Source organism: Eschscholzia californica, unplaced genomic scaffold, assembly GCF_041429995.1.
Source record: "Eschscholzia californica isolate CP2 unplaced genomic scaffold, dmEscCali1.0.p SCAF_2, whole genome shotgun sequence".
NCBI classification, from domain to species: domain Eukaryota; kingdom Viridiplantae; phylum Streptophyta; class Magnoliopsida; order Ranunculales; family Papaveraceae; genus Eschscholzia; species Eschscholzia californica.
This window is the reverse complement of record NW_028238309.1, coordinates 53,243,339-53,259,672: the sequence shown is the minus strand read 5'-3', so window position 1 is coordinate 53,259,672 and position 16,334 is coordinate 53,243,339. Positions and strand designations below refer to the sequence as shown.

At 39.0% G+C, this 16,334-nt stretch overlaps 1 protein-coding gene and 1 long non-coding RNA gene across 2 annotated transcripts; one reads left to right on the top strand and one right to left on the bottom strand.

Moving 5' to 3' along the window:
- The first annotated feature begins 10,310 nt into the window (after positions 1 to 10,310).
- Positions 10,311 to 13,081, top strand: LOC147558995 (uncharacterized). The gene is made up of 4 exons (XR_015234474.1): positions 10,311 to 10,464; positions 10,547 to 10,605; positions 11,656 to 11,729; positions 12,795 to 13,081. It is a non-coding gene; the product is annotated as an uncharacterized LOC147558995 (long non-coding RNA).
- Positions 13,082 to 13,624: 543 nt separating this feature from the next.
- Positions 13,625 to 15,613, bottom strand: LOC147558994 (uncharacterized). Its single transcript, XM_086660756.1, has 2 exons — positions 14,161 to 15,613; positions 13,625 to 13,864 (listed from the first exon to the last, which is right to left on the bottom strand). The coding sequence occupies exons 1-2, from the start codon at positions 15,230 to 15,232 to the stop codon at positions 13,830 to 13,832; spliced, it is 1,107 nt and encodes a 368-aa protein (XP_086516882.1). The 5' UTR covers positions 15,233 to 15,613; the 3' UTR covers positions 13,625 to 13,829.
- Positions 15,614 to 16,334: the final 721 nt, after the last annotated feature.

The window sequence follows — 16,334 nt, the reverse complement described above, 5'->3', positions numbered from 1 at the left end:
CGATTTAGGATTAAAATTGAACAATAGAAATCATCTGTAATGTGCATAAACTCCTAATCTATGATTGGAAGAGTCTATTCAATCAAACTTGGCCAAGAATCGACCCAAGTTGAATCGATTTGTAGAGAGAGAAAGCTCCAAAAAAATATGAATTTTCGGGTTATAAAATGGTTGATTCTTCACCAAATCAAAAGGGAGATCTTTGGTGGTTGGTATATGATGTCCAAATCGACAAAAGGATCGAGTTGGAATGAAAATTTTGCCGGCTAATGGCGCCGGAATCAAACCCTAAGGTTTTTCACGCGGGGAAGAAGAAGAAAGAGTCGGGTCTTAGTCTGCTGACTTTAGTCAGCGGGTTGAAAATAATCTCGAGTCAAACATGGTTGACTCGGTCATGGTGGTCTAAGTTTTGCTTTTAAGGGTCTGTTTGGTCGCGGACTAGATAAAATCCAGGTTTTTCTTTGTTCCGGAACGGGAAATTGGTTCTGGTTGTTTCAAAACGAACCAGATCTGACATGTTGGTTCTGAAAATTCTGTTTTTGTTATTTCAGTCCTATTTTCGATTTAAATTTTTTTCGAAAAAATCAGAAAATTTGAAATAAATATAGAACATACCTTTTTCGCATAACCAACCATGAAGACTGCACTTTCCTTTTCTTTGCAACACCGATGAGAAATAATCACAAGATTAACTTGGGAAAAGAAATCGTCGAAATAACTTATCGATTATTGAATCACAATGATATATAAAAAAAATCATTGGAATATGATATTCACAAGAATAACTTAGGAAAATAATCGTCAAAGTAATTGATCGATTAATTAAGTCACAACGAATAAAAGTGTTGGAAATTTTGCGGAAGCATAAAACAGGAACAAATAACCTGCTCATGATACCATGTTAAATTCACGATTATGTAAATAATCGGAGATATGATAAACATGAAGTAAAGACACGATATTTAACGTGGTTCGGTCGGATACTCAAGACCTACATCCACGGAGAAATTACTTCTTTATTATAATTCACCACATACAATTATATGCGGGTTGATCGGTTACATAACTCGATGAGTTTGAATCCTAGAACCCTCTCCTATTTATAGATGACTTATTAGGGTTTAGGGTTTCCTAGTTCCTAATTACTAAACTAAGAAATAATACAAAATCTATCTAATATTATCATTAGATAGTTACAAGAGATATTATGAATATAAGAAACTAAATCTTCACATATCTTCAATATATCTTCAAATATTCTGAACTCTTCTTGATCGTCGGATCTCATCTTCTCGATCCGTCACGTACATACACGTATTACACACGTATATTATTTCTGCAACTTATCTTGACCGTCGGATCTCCTATTTTCGATCCTCCTTATGTAACTATCCTATTATGAATCCTAATAATAGGACAACATAAACTTTTGTAAAAAATATTACTGACTAAAATTTGTCTCTCCCCACTGAAAGCTATGTGAGGGTCATTTCTCATTACCTAAATCAAACATCACGAAGGTTTGATTTCTTATACATCCTTTTGTTAGTGAGGTTCATCTTTATGTCCCCACATATTCTAACTCCGACGTATGTATATGCAGTTGGTATTGCGTCATGTGGTTTGAGATAAATACATTAGAAGAACTTGCGAAAGGCATTTGGCCGCCATTTTGGTGTTGCATTGCTTATCATAGAGAAAAAGTTGTATGGACATGTATTTATTAATACTCAGAAGAAAAAGTTTCCACACGTGCAAGCAGGGGCGGAACCAGGATTTCAGAACCGGGAGGGCAAACCCTTTGCTTAAAGTTAGTAAAAAAAGTCTTTAGGAAATTACTACAAAACATATCTTATACTTCAGATGCATCCGTATTTACGAAAAATAATATGGAGAAGGGGATACCTGGCGAGAATAAAAATTTGATCTTCTCCTTCGTCATATATCCACATTTACGAAAGAATGACACTTGTTCAATATGGTACCTGCTAAAAGAACACACAATGCAAAATATATGCAAGTACAGATTAATTGTTTACTAAATTTTTTTTTTTTATCGAAAACTAATTGTTTACTAAATTGTTAATTCAATTGGTTGATTATGAATGACTTGGGGTTTTAATTCATAAAAAGAGAGTAAACTACATCAATCAGCAAAACCCTAACTTATCATTATCAAAAGAAAAAAAGATTGAGTAGAATAAATTACATCAATCATTAGCAAAACCCTAACATATTATTGCTAAAGGAAGAAAAATAAAATACATCAACAAAACCCTAAGAAATCAAATCATTGAGTAGAATAAATAACATCAACAAAACCCTAAAATATCATTAGCAAAACCCTAACCTATCATTGCTAAAGGAAGAAGAAACAATGTCAATTTTAAATTTGAGTGTGTTAAGATTAACAACTAACCTGCTTGAGTTTGATCCTCATGTGAAAGATAATGGAGGCACTGAGGCTTGTGAGGCAGTTAGTTTAGGGAGAAGAGACAAAATCCTTACTTAATCTTCATCTTCTCTTTGGCTCTCTGATTGGTAGTTATCTCCTACATAGGAAAGCAATCCCACAAAATCAAAACAGTTCAAGTCGGTTCAGGCACGACAAAATTTTTCTACACCATTGAAATTACATTAATACCCATACTCCAATAAGAAAATTGCAAATTCCATGCCGGGCAGCTGCCCGGCATGGTCTCCAAGTGGGTCCGCCCCTGCGTGCAAGAACATTACTTCGAATGAATTTGAAACACGGAAATTAGAATCAAAGAGAAAACACAATTTTTGCTTATCTACCAATACTTGTGGATAGGGCTGGGAAAACGGTCCGGAAACCCGCGATTCGGCCCGTTCGGCCCGAACCGTGAGAGACCGATGACCGAAGCAGCCCCGAGTCGGGCTAGCCCGGCCCAATATAACGGGCTAATAGGGCCGGGCTCGGACAGGTTCTCAATTCCGAGTCCCGGCCCGTTAAGCCCGTCCGAGTCCCGGCCCGATTAAGAACCCGATGGTAGAGCCCGACAGGGTTACATATATAAACCCTTCTTTTCACTATACCTTCATTATTTTCTAGGGTTTACTAGAGAGAGAGAGAGAGACTTTTATACAGAGAGATAGAGAGAGTTTTCTACAGAGAAATAGAGAGAGTTTTCTAGAGAGATCGATTGCTATCAACGAGATGAAGTGTCTCCCCTTCCGGTTCTTTGTTCTTCGTCGCCATTAACCTAAAGAGATGAGTGTTAGCACCTAGTTCTTCTATGTTCTTGATGTTCTTGTAGAGAAATATTTGATTTATATTTTTTTTTGTTTCTTTCTCTATCCTTGTTCTTTGTAAAGCTCATATGTTATTTCTGTTAAATCTATTATTGATATTAACAGATCTGAAGAAATCCTATTTATCTCTGTTAAATGAAGCGATTTCAGCCTATAACTTTCACATTCGAGTTTTGGTTTGAAAAGAAATTAGGGTTCATTTTAGAAATTAGGGTTTTGGTTAGAAATTAGGGTTCATTTTAGAAATTAGGGTTCATTTTAGAAATTAGGGTTCATTTTAGAAATTAGGGTTTTGGTTAGAAATTAGGGTTCATTTTAGATTTACAGAGTTGGTTCTTTCACATTCGTGTTCATTTTAGATTTACAAAGTTAGAAATTAGGGTTTTGGTTTGAAGAGATAAGTGGGAGAAGAAGGTAAGGTGGAAATTAGGGTTCATTTTAGAAATTTGGGTTTTGGTTAGAAATTAGGGTTTTGGTTAGAAATTAGGGTTTTGGTTAGATTTACACATACAGAATCAAGTTCTAGAGAGAGAGAAAGTTAAAAATCCGAGCCCGTCCGGCCCGAGCCCGTTGGAACCTGCTCGGGCTGGCGGGCTCGGACGGGCTTCGGACACTTAAAACATGAGATTCGTCCGGCCCGATCCGCCCGACTCCCTACCTCGGGCTCGGCTTGTACGAGCCCGATCCGCCCGAGCCCGGAACTTTGAAGCCCGAGCCCGTCCGAGCCCGTCCGATTCCCACCCCTACTTGTGGATGTCTATATTTTTCAATGAATGAATGATTGGTGATTAATGTGAATTAGAAATGGACAAAAACAGACAATCATATTTAAAAGTGTCTCAGAACTATTTTTTTAAAGTGTGCTAGAACTTTGTACTTGCTAACTACATAATGTACCAAATAAGTTTCTCCATGGCGGAGGCACGAGCAGAGACACGGGTTATACCTAGTCTATTATATAAAACACAATGATATTTTTGAGACAAATCGTTGATTTATATCTTGGATATTCGCGTCCTTTTGATTATATTCTATAGTTTCTTGATCTGGTGGTTTAAATTACTTGAAAATTTAGTTATTTTAACTTCTGATACACATGTCTCCTAATTAGATTAGGAGCTAGAAATGAATTTTGAATTAAAAAAATAACCACCTAAATTTAAATAGGTTGTAACTAACCCACCCACGTTTTTGCTCTTTTATCAACAATTATCAATAAACCACCCACTAAACTCTCTTCCTTCTCACTTATTTCACTTAATAGTAACGGTCTACAATAATGAGAATACGTGTATCACTATTAACTACCCACTTTCTAGATATTTTCACACGATTATCTTCCATTATATCTCTCCAAACTCCTTTGATTTCACTATGGAAATGCTACGTTTTCTTCTTCTTCGTGGTTGTTTTAGGTTCCCACTTCTGTTGTTGATTCTTATTACTCCCTCCGTCTCAAAATGAAAGTCCATTACCGAAACTCACCCGATTTATTTTTGTTTTGTGTGTTCTTATATTGTCCTTATTAAATAAGAATACTAGCATTTATTGTAATTCAATCTAGTGAATTTTATTGGATAAAAGTAGTGTGTGCATTATCTTTCCTAATAAATGCACTTGATATTGATAGAATTAAGGAGGGTATATTTGTCAAAATATTGGATATTATAGGCTATATGTGCTGTGAGACTTTCATTTTGAGACAACCTAAAAAGGAATATTGGACTTTCATTTTGAGACGGAGGGAGTACATTTTTTTTCTTGCTTTCCTTTTTAGTTTCATTTTAGATTATCATACACCTAGTATATATGTAATACTTAATAATATACTTTACTACATGTAATTGTGGTGGTAGAACGTGGATATGATGGTTGTACGGTGGTGGTGACCAAATTGACAAAATATACTAGTGACCGGGTGAAAGGATGGATCAAACAGATTAGTAAATGCTTAAATATTAAATATTAAATATTAAATGTACCTTGATATTCTTTATATATTTTAAATATACTAGGGTATATCCCGTGCCCTAGGGCACGGACACTTGAGAGAGATTTTAATTATTTAATATTTTATTGAAAGAGAGAGATTTTTATTAGTTATTATTTTTTTGTATTATTCTTGTGTTTATTTTCTTTTAAATTTGTTATTATTTTATTGAGAGAGAGTGATTTTAATTTCTTTTTTTAATCCTTGAAATTTATTTTGTTTCTTTTTTTCTTAAATTAGAATTCTTTTTTCTAAGAAGGAAAAGATATTATTCTTTAAATAGGTAACTTTATTTCTACGAGGGACTATATTTTAAATTTTGAGAAGGGCCTCTAGACAATATCCTTTATTAAGAAAGGATGTTTGTCCCAGTCATCGTTTTCCCTTCTGTTTTATATAATAGATATTGGCCCCAATGTACTATTTTGTGTAATAATGAAAATGTGAAAACTCGATACCCCATCGTTCGATACTCAAAAAACTCGAAAAATTTGACGGATTTCGACCACATGGATTTTACAAATAACCCACCCGATTAAACTCGAGAATCCGAATAGAGAAAGAATTTCAAAAGCTCGCCCGTCCTGACCCGGTGAATGATATAAGCCCGAGTGGCCCGGCCCAGACCAGACCGAGTCCCGCCCCTAGAGTCCTAGACTCCCTCTCTCATAGTCTCATGTGTGATTCTTGATTTCACCAATAATTTCGTTAAATTTGATTGATACTACACTTCGTGCCCTAGTGCACGGGCTATACCCTAGTATCTATTATACTTTAGATGTTAAAGGGAGAAAGCGAGTTTCTTCAGAGCTTATTCTATGAAAGGATCTAACCATCTCGTATGTAGAACCCTTCATTGACTAAGTCATTCTAGGGGCATAAAAGCTCATCGCAGGAGCACAAAAAAAAGTGTTAAATAGCAAAGATTCTTAAAAAAGGGAACTTGCCTATTTCAAATATGCAGGATAATTCCAAAGATGAATCCTAATATCACATAGCTAGAAAGTAGTAGTCGGCTAAAGAAGCCTATAAAAGGTAAAGTTTCGCCGTAAACTGGGCAACCAACAAGTAAGTCAAAGCTCCTAAACTTGGAAATATTAAATACTCGATATTTTAACTGTAAGGACAAACAGACTGGCTCGAGCGTCAGAGAGGTTTCCTAGTTCTTTGCATATTTCGCATCCCCATTCGTGAGGAGTAGTTCAAAATTCAACATAGCAGTCTCAACATCTTGAATGTTAGGGGAAGTACAAATTTCGACATCATTAGAAATCGTTCAACGACGACAAAGTGGTTAATTTCATACAAAAAAAGAGAATTTACATACAAACGAAATAAACAAAAGAAACAACGACTATGGCTTTTCTTCTAAAAACCGGGGGAAGAAGAACAAGAGGAAGAAGATGGGAGGCCCTCAAAGTAACTGTGGCAGATACTAACGAAATGTCGTTTGCAATTAATTTGATCTGAGAAATATTTATGTTAACAAAGAATTTTATTTGTTCAACGGAGAAAGCTAAAAGTAGATGACAAATTCACCGCGACTCCGAACTATGGCTTCAAAAAGAATTAAGTTCAAAAAGAAGAGAGGCGGAGTAGAAGATTCACATTGTCATTAGAAAAATAATACAATTGATCTGATTGAGAAGGAGGAAAGTTAAGAATTTCCCCCATCAACCCTTGGTACGGGTCCTTCCGAGGCGGAAGAAGGGTCGTCCCTGGCTGGCTCTCCCGTTGAACAAGTATAAATTTTCATTCAATTTAGACATATCCAAAACCCATCGTCTTTCAACAAGAATCCCCCTCATCAACCCAAAAGTATAAATATAATTCTGATAGATAGACAGAGCCAAAACCCATTACCATTGAACAAGTATAAACTTTCATTTAATTTACACAATAAAACTATGAGATCAAAAACCTTCCTTTCTTCTTGTGAGAACTATCAATCTGATAGTTCGATTGGAATCGAACGTGAGAGTCAGAGAGAGAGAGAGATGCCGATTTCTAGAAAGTAAAGAGAGAGATAAGTAGAGATTAATTGTTCTCTTGTATTGATTACATTGAAGGTTACATGTATTTAAAGTAAAAGGAAATATAGTTAGGGTAAATCTGTGATAAACATACAAAAAGATTTATGTTAATCTAAATACAAAGAGGAGGTGGAACCGGTGGGACCGGTCTTCTTGGGTTGACCGGGTCGGTCGTGTGTGGCATATGGATCGGGTGGCTGATCCATATCTATATCTCTAACGCTCCCCCTCAAGTTGGAGTCGGAATGTCAATGAGGCCCAACTTGCCAATAGTATGGCGGAAAGCGTCTGCACTAAGTGGCTTCGTGAAGATGTCTCCGAGTTGTTCCGATTAAGGGGTGAATTGTGGAGAGATTAACTTGCCTTTTATCTTCTCGCGAACCAAGTGGTAGTCAATTTTTATATGTTTGGTTCGTTCATGGAATACTGGATTCTCTGCAATGTGAATTGCAGCCTGATTGTCACAATGGACTGGCATAGGAGATGAGTGATTGATGCCAAGATCAAGAAGAAGTGATTTGAGCCATTGAAGCTCGCAAGTGAGAGTAGCAAGAGCCCGATATTCCGCTTCTGCCGAAGATCGGGCAATTGTGTGTTGCTTCTTGGATTTTCAAGAAAGTGGACTGGAACTGAGCATGGTTAGGTAGCCCGTAGTTGAACGACGGGTCGTGGGGCATCCAGCCCAATCAGAGTCACAAAACCCTGAAACAAGTAGCTTGCTGGAGGAAGATAAAAGGATTCCCTTTCCAATGGAACCTTTGAGGTAGCGAAGAACACGGTGAGCGGCATCTAAATGAGCGGAGCGTGGGTCCTGCATGAATTGACTAAGGCTGTTTACAGCATATGTGATGTCAGGACGAGTAACTGTAAGGTAAATAAGGCGGCCAATAAGGCGGCGATAAACTGAGGGGTCCTCGATAGGTTGGCCATCAGTGGGACCAAGTTTTGATTTTTGATCCATGGGAAATGGAGAAACTTTGGCGGCGGTGAGGCCGGAGTCTTTGAGAATGTCAACTATGTATTTACGTTGACATAGGAAGATGCCCTTGGAAGACCGAGAGACCTCAATACCCAAAAAGTATTGAAGGCGACCGAAATCCTTGAGGGAGAAGGCAGAACGAAGAAACGCCTTGAGAGAAGAAATGGCAGTGTGGTTATTGCCTGTGATTATTATATCGTCAACGTAAACTAAAACGTATAGTGAAGTGGATGACTTATGATAAGTGAAGAGTGAATAATCAGAGAGAGATTGGACAAATCCATGTTTGAGGAGAACAGACGAAAACTTCGAGAACCATTGACGTGAAGCTTGTTTGAGGCCGTAAAGGGATTTGTTGAGCCGACAAACCCTTGTCCCCCCCTTAGGTAAGAATCCAGGTGGGGGTTTCATGAAAACTTCTTCATCCAGGTCTCCCTGGAGAAAAGCATTATTGACGTCCAGTTGATGGAGGGACCATCCTTTGACAGCTGCGATGGAGCGAAGGGCTCGTACTGTGACTAATTTGGCGACGGGTGCAAAGGTGTCATTGTAATCAAGCCCTTCGATCTGAGTATAACCCCTCGCGACGAGACGAGCCTTGTAGCGTTCAATGGAACCATCGGCCCGAAATTTGATTTTATAGACCCATTTACATCCAATTGGTTTCTTTCCAGATGGAAAATGGGTGAGAGTCCAAGTGTTGTTGGATTTGAGAGCTTTAATTTCGTTGGCCATGACCTCTCTCCAATGCGGGGAGGTCATGGCTTGAGTAAAAGAAGTTGGTTCGGAATGAGAAAGAACCGATGTTAAGAAAATTTTGTGAGATTTAGAAAAAGAATCAACGGATAGAAAATCAGTGAGAGGGTATGGAGTTTCTGATTTGGAGTTGGAAAAGGGAAGAGAAATAGTGTTACAATCATAATCTTGGAGATGTGCCGGAGGTCGTCGATCACGAATGGGACGAACCGGCAGGGAGCGATCCACCGTGTTAGAAACAGGAGTGTCTCTAAGATTGGTGGTGTTATATGATGTTGGTGTGCCTGTATGATTTGGAGAGGCAAGGGTGCCTGCAGTGGTCGAAGTCCTTAGAATCTCAGGGGTGCCTGCAGAAACCGAAGTCCCTTGAGCTTCCGAGGTGCCTGCAGAGACCGAAGTCCTTTGAATCTCAGGGGTGCCTGCAAGAAGATTTCGAGTGGGAGAAGTTCCTGGATTTCCAGGAGTGTCTGGAAGGGAACTCGGGATTGCTAAGGGCTCCCCCTGGGAAGCAGCCGAGGGGTTGCCGACAGGATATGATGTCGGTGATGTGGTTTGGGCAGGGCCCACTAGATTAGGAGATCGGGGTGCCGACAGAGAGAGGGACCCTCGGTTAGGAGTGTACCCGAACGATCCATCGTATGAAATTCGCAAGAAGGGAACCGATGGTGATGAGATCGGCCGATCAAACTGTTGCATCGGAAATCGATCTTCTTGAAAGGTGACATTACGAGAGGTGTAAATCTTGTGGCTAATCAAGTCATAGATACGGTACCCTTTTTGATCGTTAGGATAGCCTATAAAAATCCCTCGTAATGCGCGGGGGTCGAATTTGTGTCGGATGTTTGTGTTATGCGCATAACATAAACAACCGAACACCCTTAGATGGTCAAGAGATGGCGGAGAGCCAAGTAGGACCTCATGGGGGGATTTGCCGTTGAGAACGGGTGTTGGGATCTTGTTTATCAAGTAAACGGCCGTGAGGACACATTCCCCCCAAAATTTAAGTGGTAAACGGGCTTGAAAACGAAGTGCCCTAGCCACGTCGAGAATGTGATGGTGTTTGCGTTCTACCACACCGTTTTGTTGAGGTGTATAGTGTAACATCCCATGTTTCTAAGGTTAGTTGAGGGACTATTTGACAATTGGATCAAGTCAAAAGAGGGGCCAAATCAGCAAAGAGGACAATTTAGGGGGTATTTTGCAAACAGGCCAAAACCAGGGACCAAACTGTAAATTCGACAGATTTAATTGAAGAAATAAAAATCTGATTTCCCTTATCTTCTATGACCGACTGAAGCTAGGGTTTTCAGCTTTGGGCAAGAAAAATTTGATTTCCATGGAGAATTTCGTATGGGTTTCAAAGGGGAATTGATGTTTTATCAAATTCAAGCTTCCAAGAAGTAATCTAGCATAGTTTTATGGAATTTGTGGTAAGAATTCATACTCTCTCTCTCTAGAAATCCGATTTTTGTATTTTGGGTTTTAATGGGTTACTTTGCTTCGAATTTGTAGAAGTTTGTGAAGGATTGGTCAAGGGAAAGCTATCCTAACTAGAATTCAATCGAATCAAGGTAAGAAATCAACCAATTCGATGATTTAATGCCAAATTCTTAATTCTAGGGTTTGTGATTTATGAAATTGGGGATTTTACTTTAATATGTATTGATGGTGAAATTGGTATTGAATTTAGTTAAGTTAGAGAGTATTAAACTCTTACATGAAGGATTGAAGAGTTGATTTAACTAGGGTTTGAAGAAAAACAAAACTTTGGCTTACTTCGACTACTATACTGCTGGTACTGTTTTAGTGTTTTACCTAGTCATAGAGGTTTCAAAAGCTTATAGAGTCTTCTACTAACTTGTAGCTCGTCTCGAGCCGATTCCAGAATGGTATGGTAATAGCCGTTTCGAGTTCGGATGGGGGAGTTATGGCCGTTAGAGTGAACAGCGCGCATTTGGGAACGACTGATGCACTGCTGTGTTTAGTTGGTTCATTTCGAAGTTGTACACTGGGGATTTGGCCTAGACCTTAAGTAATGAAATTTTAGGATTCGAATAATTGGGAAGTGAATTGGTATTTAAGAAATGTTAAAAGTTAATAGGGGTTAGAATATAGACCGAACAACAATTTTAGGGAACTGCACAATGCAGTCTGTTGTGATGCGTTTCTGTGTTATTTGAGTACCCAGATGAAGTTTTACATAAGAGGTAAATCGTAGCTTAGGTTGTTAGCTTTCCGAAAAGGTATGGTACAGGGTATTTCGATATCGGACGAAATAATTATGACTGTTTTACCGAACAGTGCGCAGTTAGGAAAAATTCTACTTTGTTGTTCGTATTTTTGCAAACTTCAAAGGCGATTCACTTGGATTTTGGGGAATACATCTAATGACTAAATGTTAAGGTTATAAGTCAGTTCAAACAGTGATTGATCGACCCCGATTGGGCATGGTTATGAAGTTAGAAGATTGATCAGAATTCGGTTAACTCGAAGTCTTCGAAAATTTACGAGTTTCTTTTAGTTCGTATAGTTTCTTTGTTTTCTTTTATTTACTCTTTATGGTATACCACGGTTCTTATCAAAGAACCTAACGTATATTTCTTTTGTCTATGGTTTGGTAGAGGGGGAGCCGGAGCATTTCGTGGACGATTTGGCTACGGTTGCAGCGGAGGACGACTAGTTCCTGTACTGCTTGGTAGGGGTTCTGAATCCTTTATCCAGCATGGTTTTATAGATAATGAATATGCTAGATTATACAGTTATATATGCGCCATTATAACTAGAGTTTAGGTAGCATGAAACACGATTTATGTGGTGAACTGAAATATACTTGAAATGTTTTGATGCGATATGAGAAATGTTTTCGAACTGATTTTACGATGATTGTGAACTACTAGGGATTTTCTTGTATGTACCCGACTGCGGATTATGTCAACCTACGGGCACGTAGCCATTGAGGGTAGGATGACATGTGGACACGGTTGTAACCCGTGTGAGACCGGTGAGGTGGGCGACACTAGTCATGAGACCTGTGGGAGTAGAGTGCTTCACTTGCTGGCCATTGGTGCTCGTGCCTCCAGCTCGAGGCTCAGGGCCGTACACCCTGACCGCTCGCCTGGGAGGTGACATTGATTGGGATCCCTCTGCTTTGTGGCGATATGACTCTTGGTTGTTCCACTTCCGTGTTTGATAAGATAATGAATCGAATATGAATATTGATTTTGATAAATAAATGAAACTGATTTTGAAAGATCGCATTAGATGCATGACAGGGTACCGAAGAGAATGAGGTTCAGGTCCTTCCATGGGTATTGGGGGACGGCTCTCTTATTCGAACTCGGTGATCAAAAACTTATTTAGATACTTAAGGTATATATGTATCATGAGGTAAACTCTTCAATGATTGCGGAGTCCCTTAGTGGGAGAGGGACTTACCGGCTAGGGGTAAGTCTCTTTCTCGAGGAGACGTAGTGCATTAGCTAGTGCCATAAATGGGCTGGTACTATCTAACGCACTCTAGGTTCTCCTGAGGAACTCTCCTCTTATTGGGAGCGCACCATGGGTGGGCAGCTAACCACTGCTATTGCTTGCTAGATTAAGGAAAACGATTTTGTATATAGTATATATGGTAACTGGTTTGATAACTCGTTTTGTCACAATGTTTACAACTTATTAAATGAACTTTTGAAAACGTGATGGGTTTTGGATTGGTCTTCTACTAGAATAACTCGTGTCGGTGAGTATTCTGACCCCCTACCAGTTGTTAGTGTGCAGGTGCTTGGTTGTAGCCTCGAGGCGGAGTTGTATTCCAGCCGGTGATCTTGTCTAACGAGGCTAGAGGTGTTGCGTCGTTTTCTTTGGTTTTTGCTTATATGGTTTTTCGTTATTTCCAAGTTATGTATTTATTGCAGAAACCAAACTCTAAAATGTATATATATAACACTTAGAGTTGTTTATAGGTTGTATCGTTGTGTAAGAGGCTTTTATAGTTCTTTTTGTGGTTCGGGTTTCGACCTGAAACTGAGTTGAGTTTGTTTAGCTTCCGCTTTAGTTTATTTTTCTTGTATATGCGAATGTATGGTTTGCATGACAGGTTTTACAGGTACGACCGGTTCGATTTACAGAGGAGACTCTGTCGGATTTTTTGTCTCGTCTGTGAGTTGCCGGGGTGTGGTCGTGTCTATTTTGGGACACGGGGCGTCAAATATAGACGCAACTCCGTTGATGAACTATTCCTTTATTTTGAAATAAAAGTTGAAGATCGTGGGAAAGAAATTCCGAACCATTGTCGGAGCGTATGGTTTGTAATTGTGGAAAAAGTGATTCACCATTTCCCGAGTGAATGTTTAAAATAGGAGAGCGAAATTGAGTGATCGTGAAATTGATAAAATTGGAAAGTATTTTAAAAGTTTCCGATTTAGAGTGTAATAAATATACCCAAGTAACCCTTGAGTAGTCATCAACTATGGTGATGAAGTATCGACAACCGGAATTAGAATTAATATTAAACGGTCCCCATAAATCAACATGAATCAATTGAAAAGGTCGAGACGAAGTCGATGTGCTAGAAGAGAAGGATAGACGTGGTTGTTTAGAGACGGGACAAACATCACACGAAATTTTATTAATAAATCCACTATTTATACATGGATTCCTAGAAGCAATAAAATTAAAACGATCTAAAGATGGGTGGCCAAGTCGCCAGTGCCATAAATCAAAATTACTAAAAACACTAGAAATGAAAGTAGAACATATCCTAGGTTCCGTGCGATAATAGTAGAAACCGTCATGAGGATCACCAAGTCCAATCGTCCTTGTCGCCAATGGATCCTGAAATACACAAGACATTGAGTTAAATGTAACATCACATTTAAGAGATTTCGTAGTTTCAGAAACTGAAATAAGATTGAACTTAAACGATGGTATATGTAACACGTTAAGTAGAAAAAAATCTTTAGTAAACGGGACGGATCCGATGTGAAGAACACGAGACCTTGATCCATCCGGTAATCGAACATAAAATTGTGGAGGTGCCTTTGTATATGAATAAAAAGACGATAGAGTTGCACAAATATTTTTTGCGGCGCCTGAATCAATGATCTATGGTAACGAATAAGAGGACATACCTGTTAGGTTTACTAAAGGATCAGTAGTGCCCGTAACGGGGGTGCCTGTAGCAGTAGCGTTTTGTTCGTATAAGCGAACAAGGTGATGATATTGCTCTTGCGTCATTGACGTCGCTGAAGGCGCCCCCTGCTGGATCGGTTCAGAAACCGAACTGTTTGTAACCGAACCGGCTAGCTGAGTTGGACGCGAACGTGGTGGATAGCCATGCAGCTTATAACACGTGGCCTGGACGTGTCCGTGCTGGTGACAGTTGTCACAGTAGGGCCGAGGTCGTTTTGGCCGGGTTCGGTCAGGACGACCAGACCGATCAAACCGTCCTCCCGAGGACTGCTGGCCGACGGTGAGAGTGGCGGCTTCCGAGCTCCCAAGATCCGAATTCGTGAGGTTTTGTTGGATCTCCTCCTGCTTAACCATGCTATGAATTTTGAGTACTGAAGGGAAGGGATCCATTAGTAGGATTTGACTCCGAATAGTGGCAAATCGATCATGGAGTCCTTGAAGAAACTCCATGGCTCGATCCTGATTGGATTGATCAATGAGAGCTTTACCGTGACCACATAAACACGGTTCAATAGAAAGAATAGATTGAAGCTCATCTTGATGTGATTTGAGAAGAGTGAAGTAAGTCGAGACATCTGAACCTTCCTGTTTCAAGGTGGAAATCGCGCGCTTAAGTTGGAAAATTTTAGGCGTGTTTGTTTGATGAAATCTGTCATAAAGATTATTCCATATATCTGCAGTAGATTCATCATAGAGAATGGATTGACGGATATCAGGGTTGACTGAATTGACAAGCCAACTCGAGACAAGATCATTACATCTCTCCCATGCATGTAAGTCAACGGGAGTAGTCGGTTTTTGAATAAAACCGTCAACGAAACCGAGCTTATCTTTTGCTCGTAATGCCATTTTCATACCTCGAGACCAGGAGGCGTAGTTATCTCCACTTAACAGAGGGCTTATCAGAATGGCAGTAGGTGAATCAGAATGGTGAATACCAAACATAGTAGAAGAATGTGGTGGAGTACCAGGAGTATATTCAGAAGAAGCAACATCAGTAGGTGTAGTCATAGTGAAATAAGAGAAGCAAATAAATTAATTTCAAAAAAAAAATAAAAATAAATTCTAGCTCTTATACCATGTCAGAACTATCAATCTGATAGTTCGATTGGAATCGAACGTGAGAGTCAGAGAGAGAGAGAGATGCCAATTTCTAGAAAGTAAAGAGAGAGATAAGTAGAGATTAATTGTTCTCTTGTATTGATTACATTGAAGGTTACATGTATTTATAGTAAAAGGAAATATAGTTAGGGTAAATCTGTGATAAACATACAAAAATATTTATGTTAATCTAAATACAAAGAGGAGGTGGAACCGGTCTTCTTGGGTTGACCGGGTCGGCCGTATGTGGCATATGGATCGGGTGGCCGATCCATATCTATATCTCTAACACTTCTTATATTAAAAGCGGAAGTGTTAGAATCACAAAAGATTTTGACAAAAAAAAATTAACCAGCTGATGTGGCGGTTGTGATTTTCATCTCTCAACGGTCCAGATCTGGTCAAACTTTTAAATCACAACCGCCACATCAGCTGGATAACTTTTTTTGTCAAAATCTTTTGTGATTTTAGCATTTCCCTATTAAAAGTACATAGTTCTCAAGATGATCTTTTACGAGTTTGTATTGTTCTTCTGACCCGAATCTTCGTTGTTGTCATCGTTGTTGGACCCGAAAAGGAGAGACTGTATCTATTGATTGACAGACCTCTTATAAGCATTTGCTCAATATCAAGGTTACTCAGATCAAGTGACAATGTACCCTCCCTACCAGTTTCCAGTTCTATCACAACTTCCCTACAATGACACGTCTACCTTCCCGCATCTTGCTTTATCAGGAAGGAACCAACATTCCATCCTTGTCCTGTATCGACATCAAAGGTAAGCTCAATGTTAGGAATCTCGCTAATAATGGTTGGTATACGTAATTAGTTTCGTTTTTCTTGACTAAACATCCTCCAAAGATGGTGAGCAAATAATCTTAACCATACTTCTAATGTCTAAAATACATAATGCGTGGGTAAAAATGGTAGTCATGATAAAGGAACCATCGAACCGATTAAGAAAAAAACATATTTGGATTAAAAAAGATCCATATGAGGACTATATAATAAT

Excerpts from the sequence above, each read along its gene's own strand:
- LOC147558994 (XM_086660756.1), bottom strand. The coding sequence starts at position 15,232 with ATGACTACACCTACTGATGTTGCTTCTTCTGAATATACTCCTGGTACT. Across the intron at positions 13,865-14,160 it reads TCCTTTAGTAAACCTAACAG|GATCCATTGGCGACAAGGAC; the intron begins GTATGTCCTCTT and ends TGTGTATTTCAG.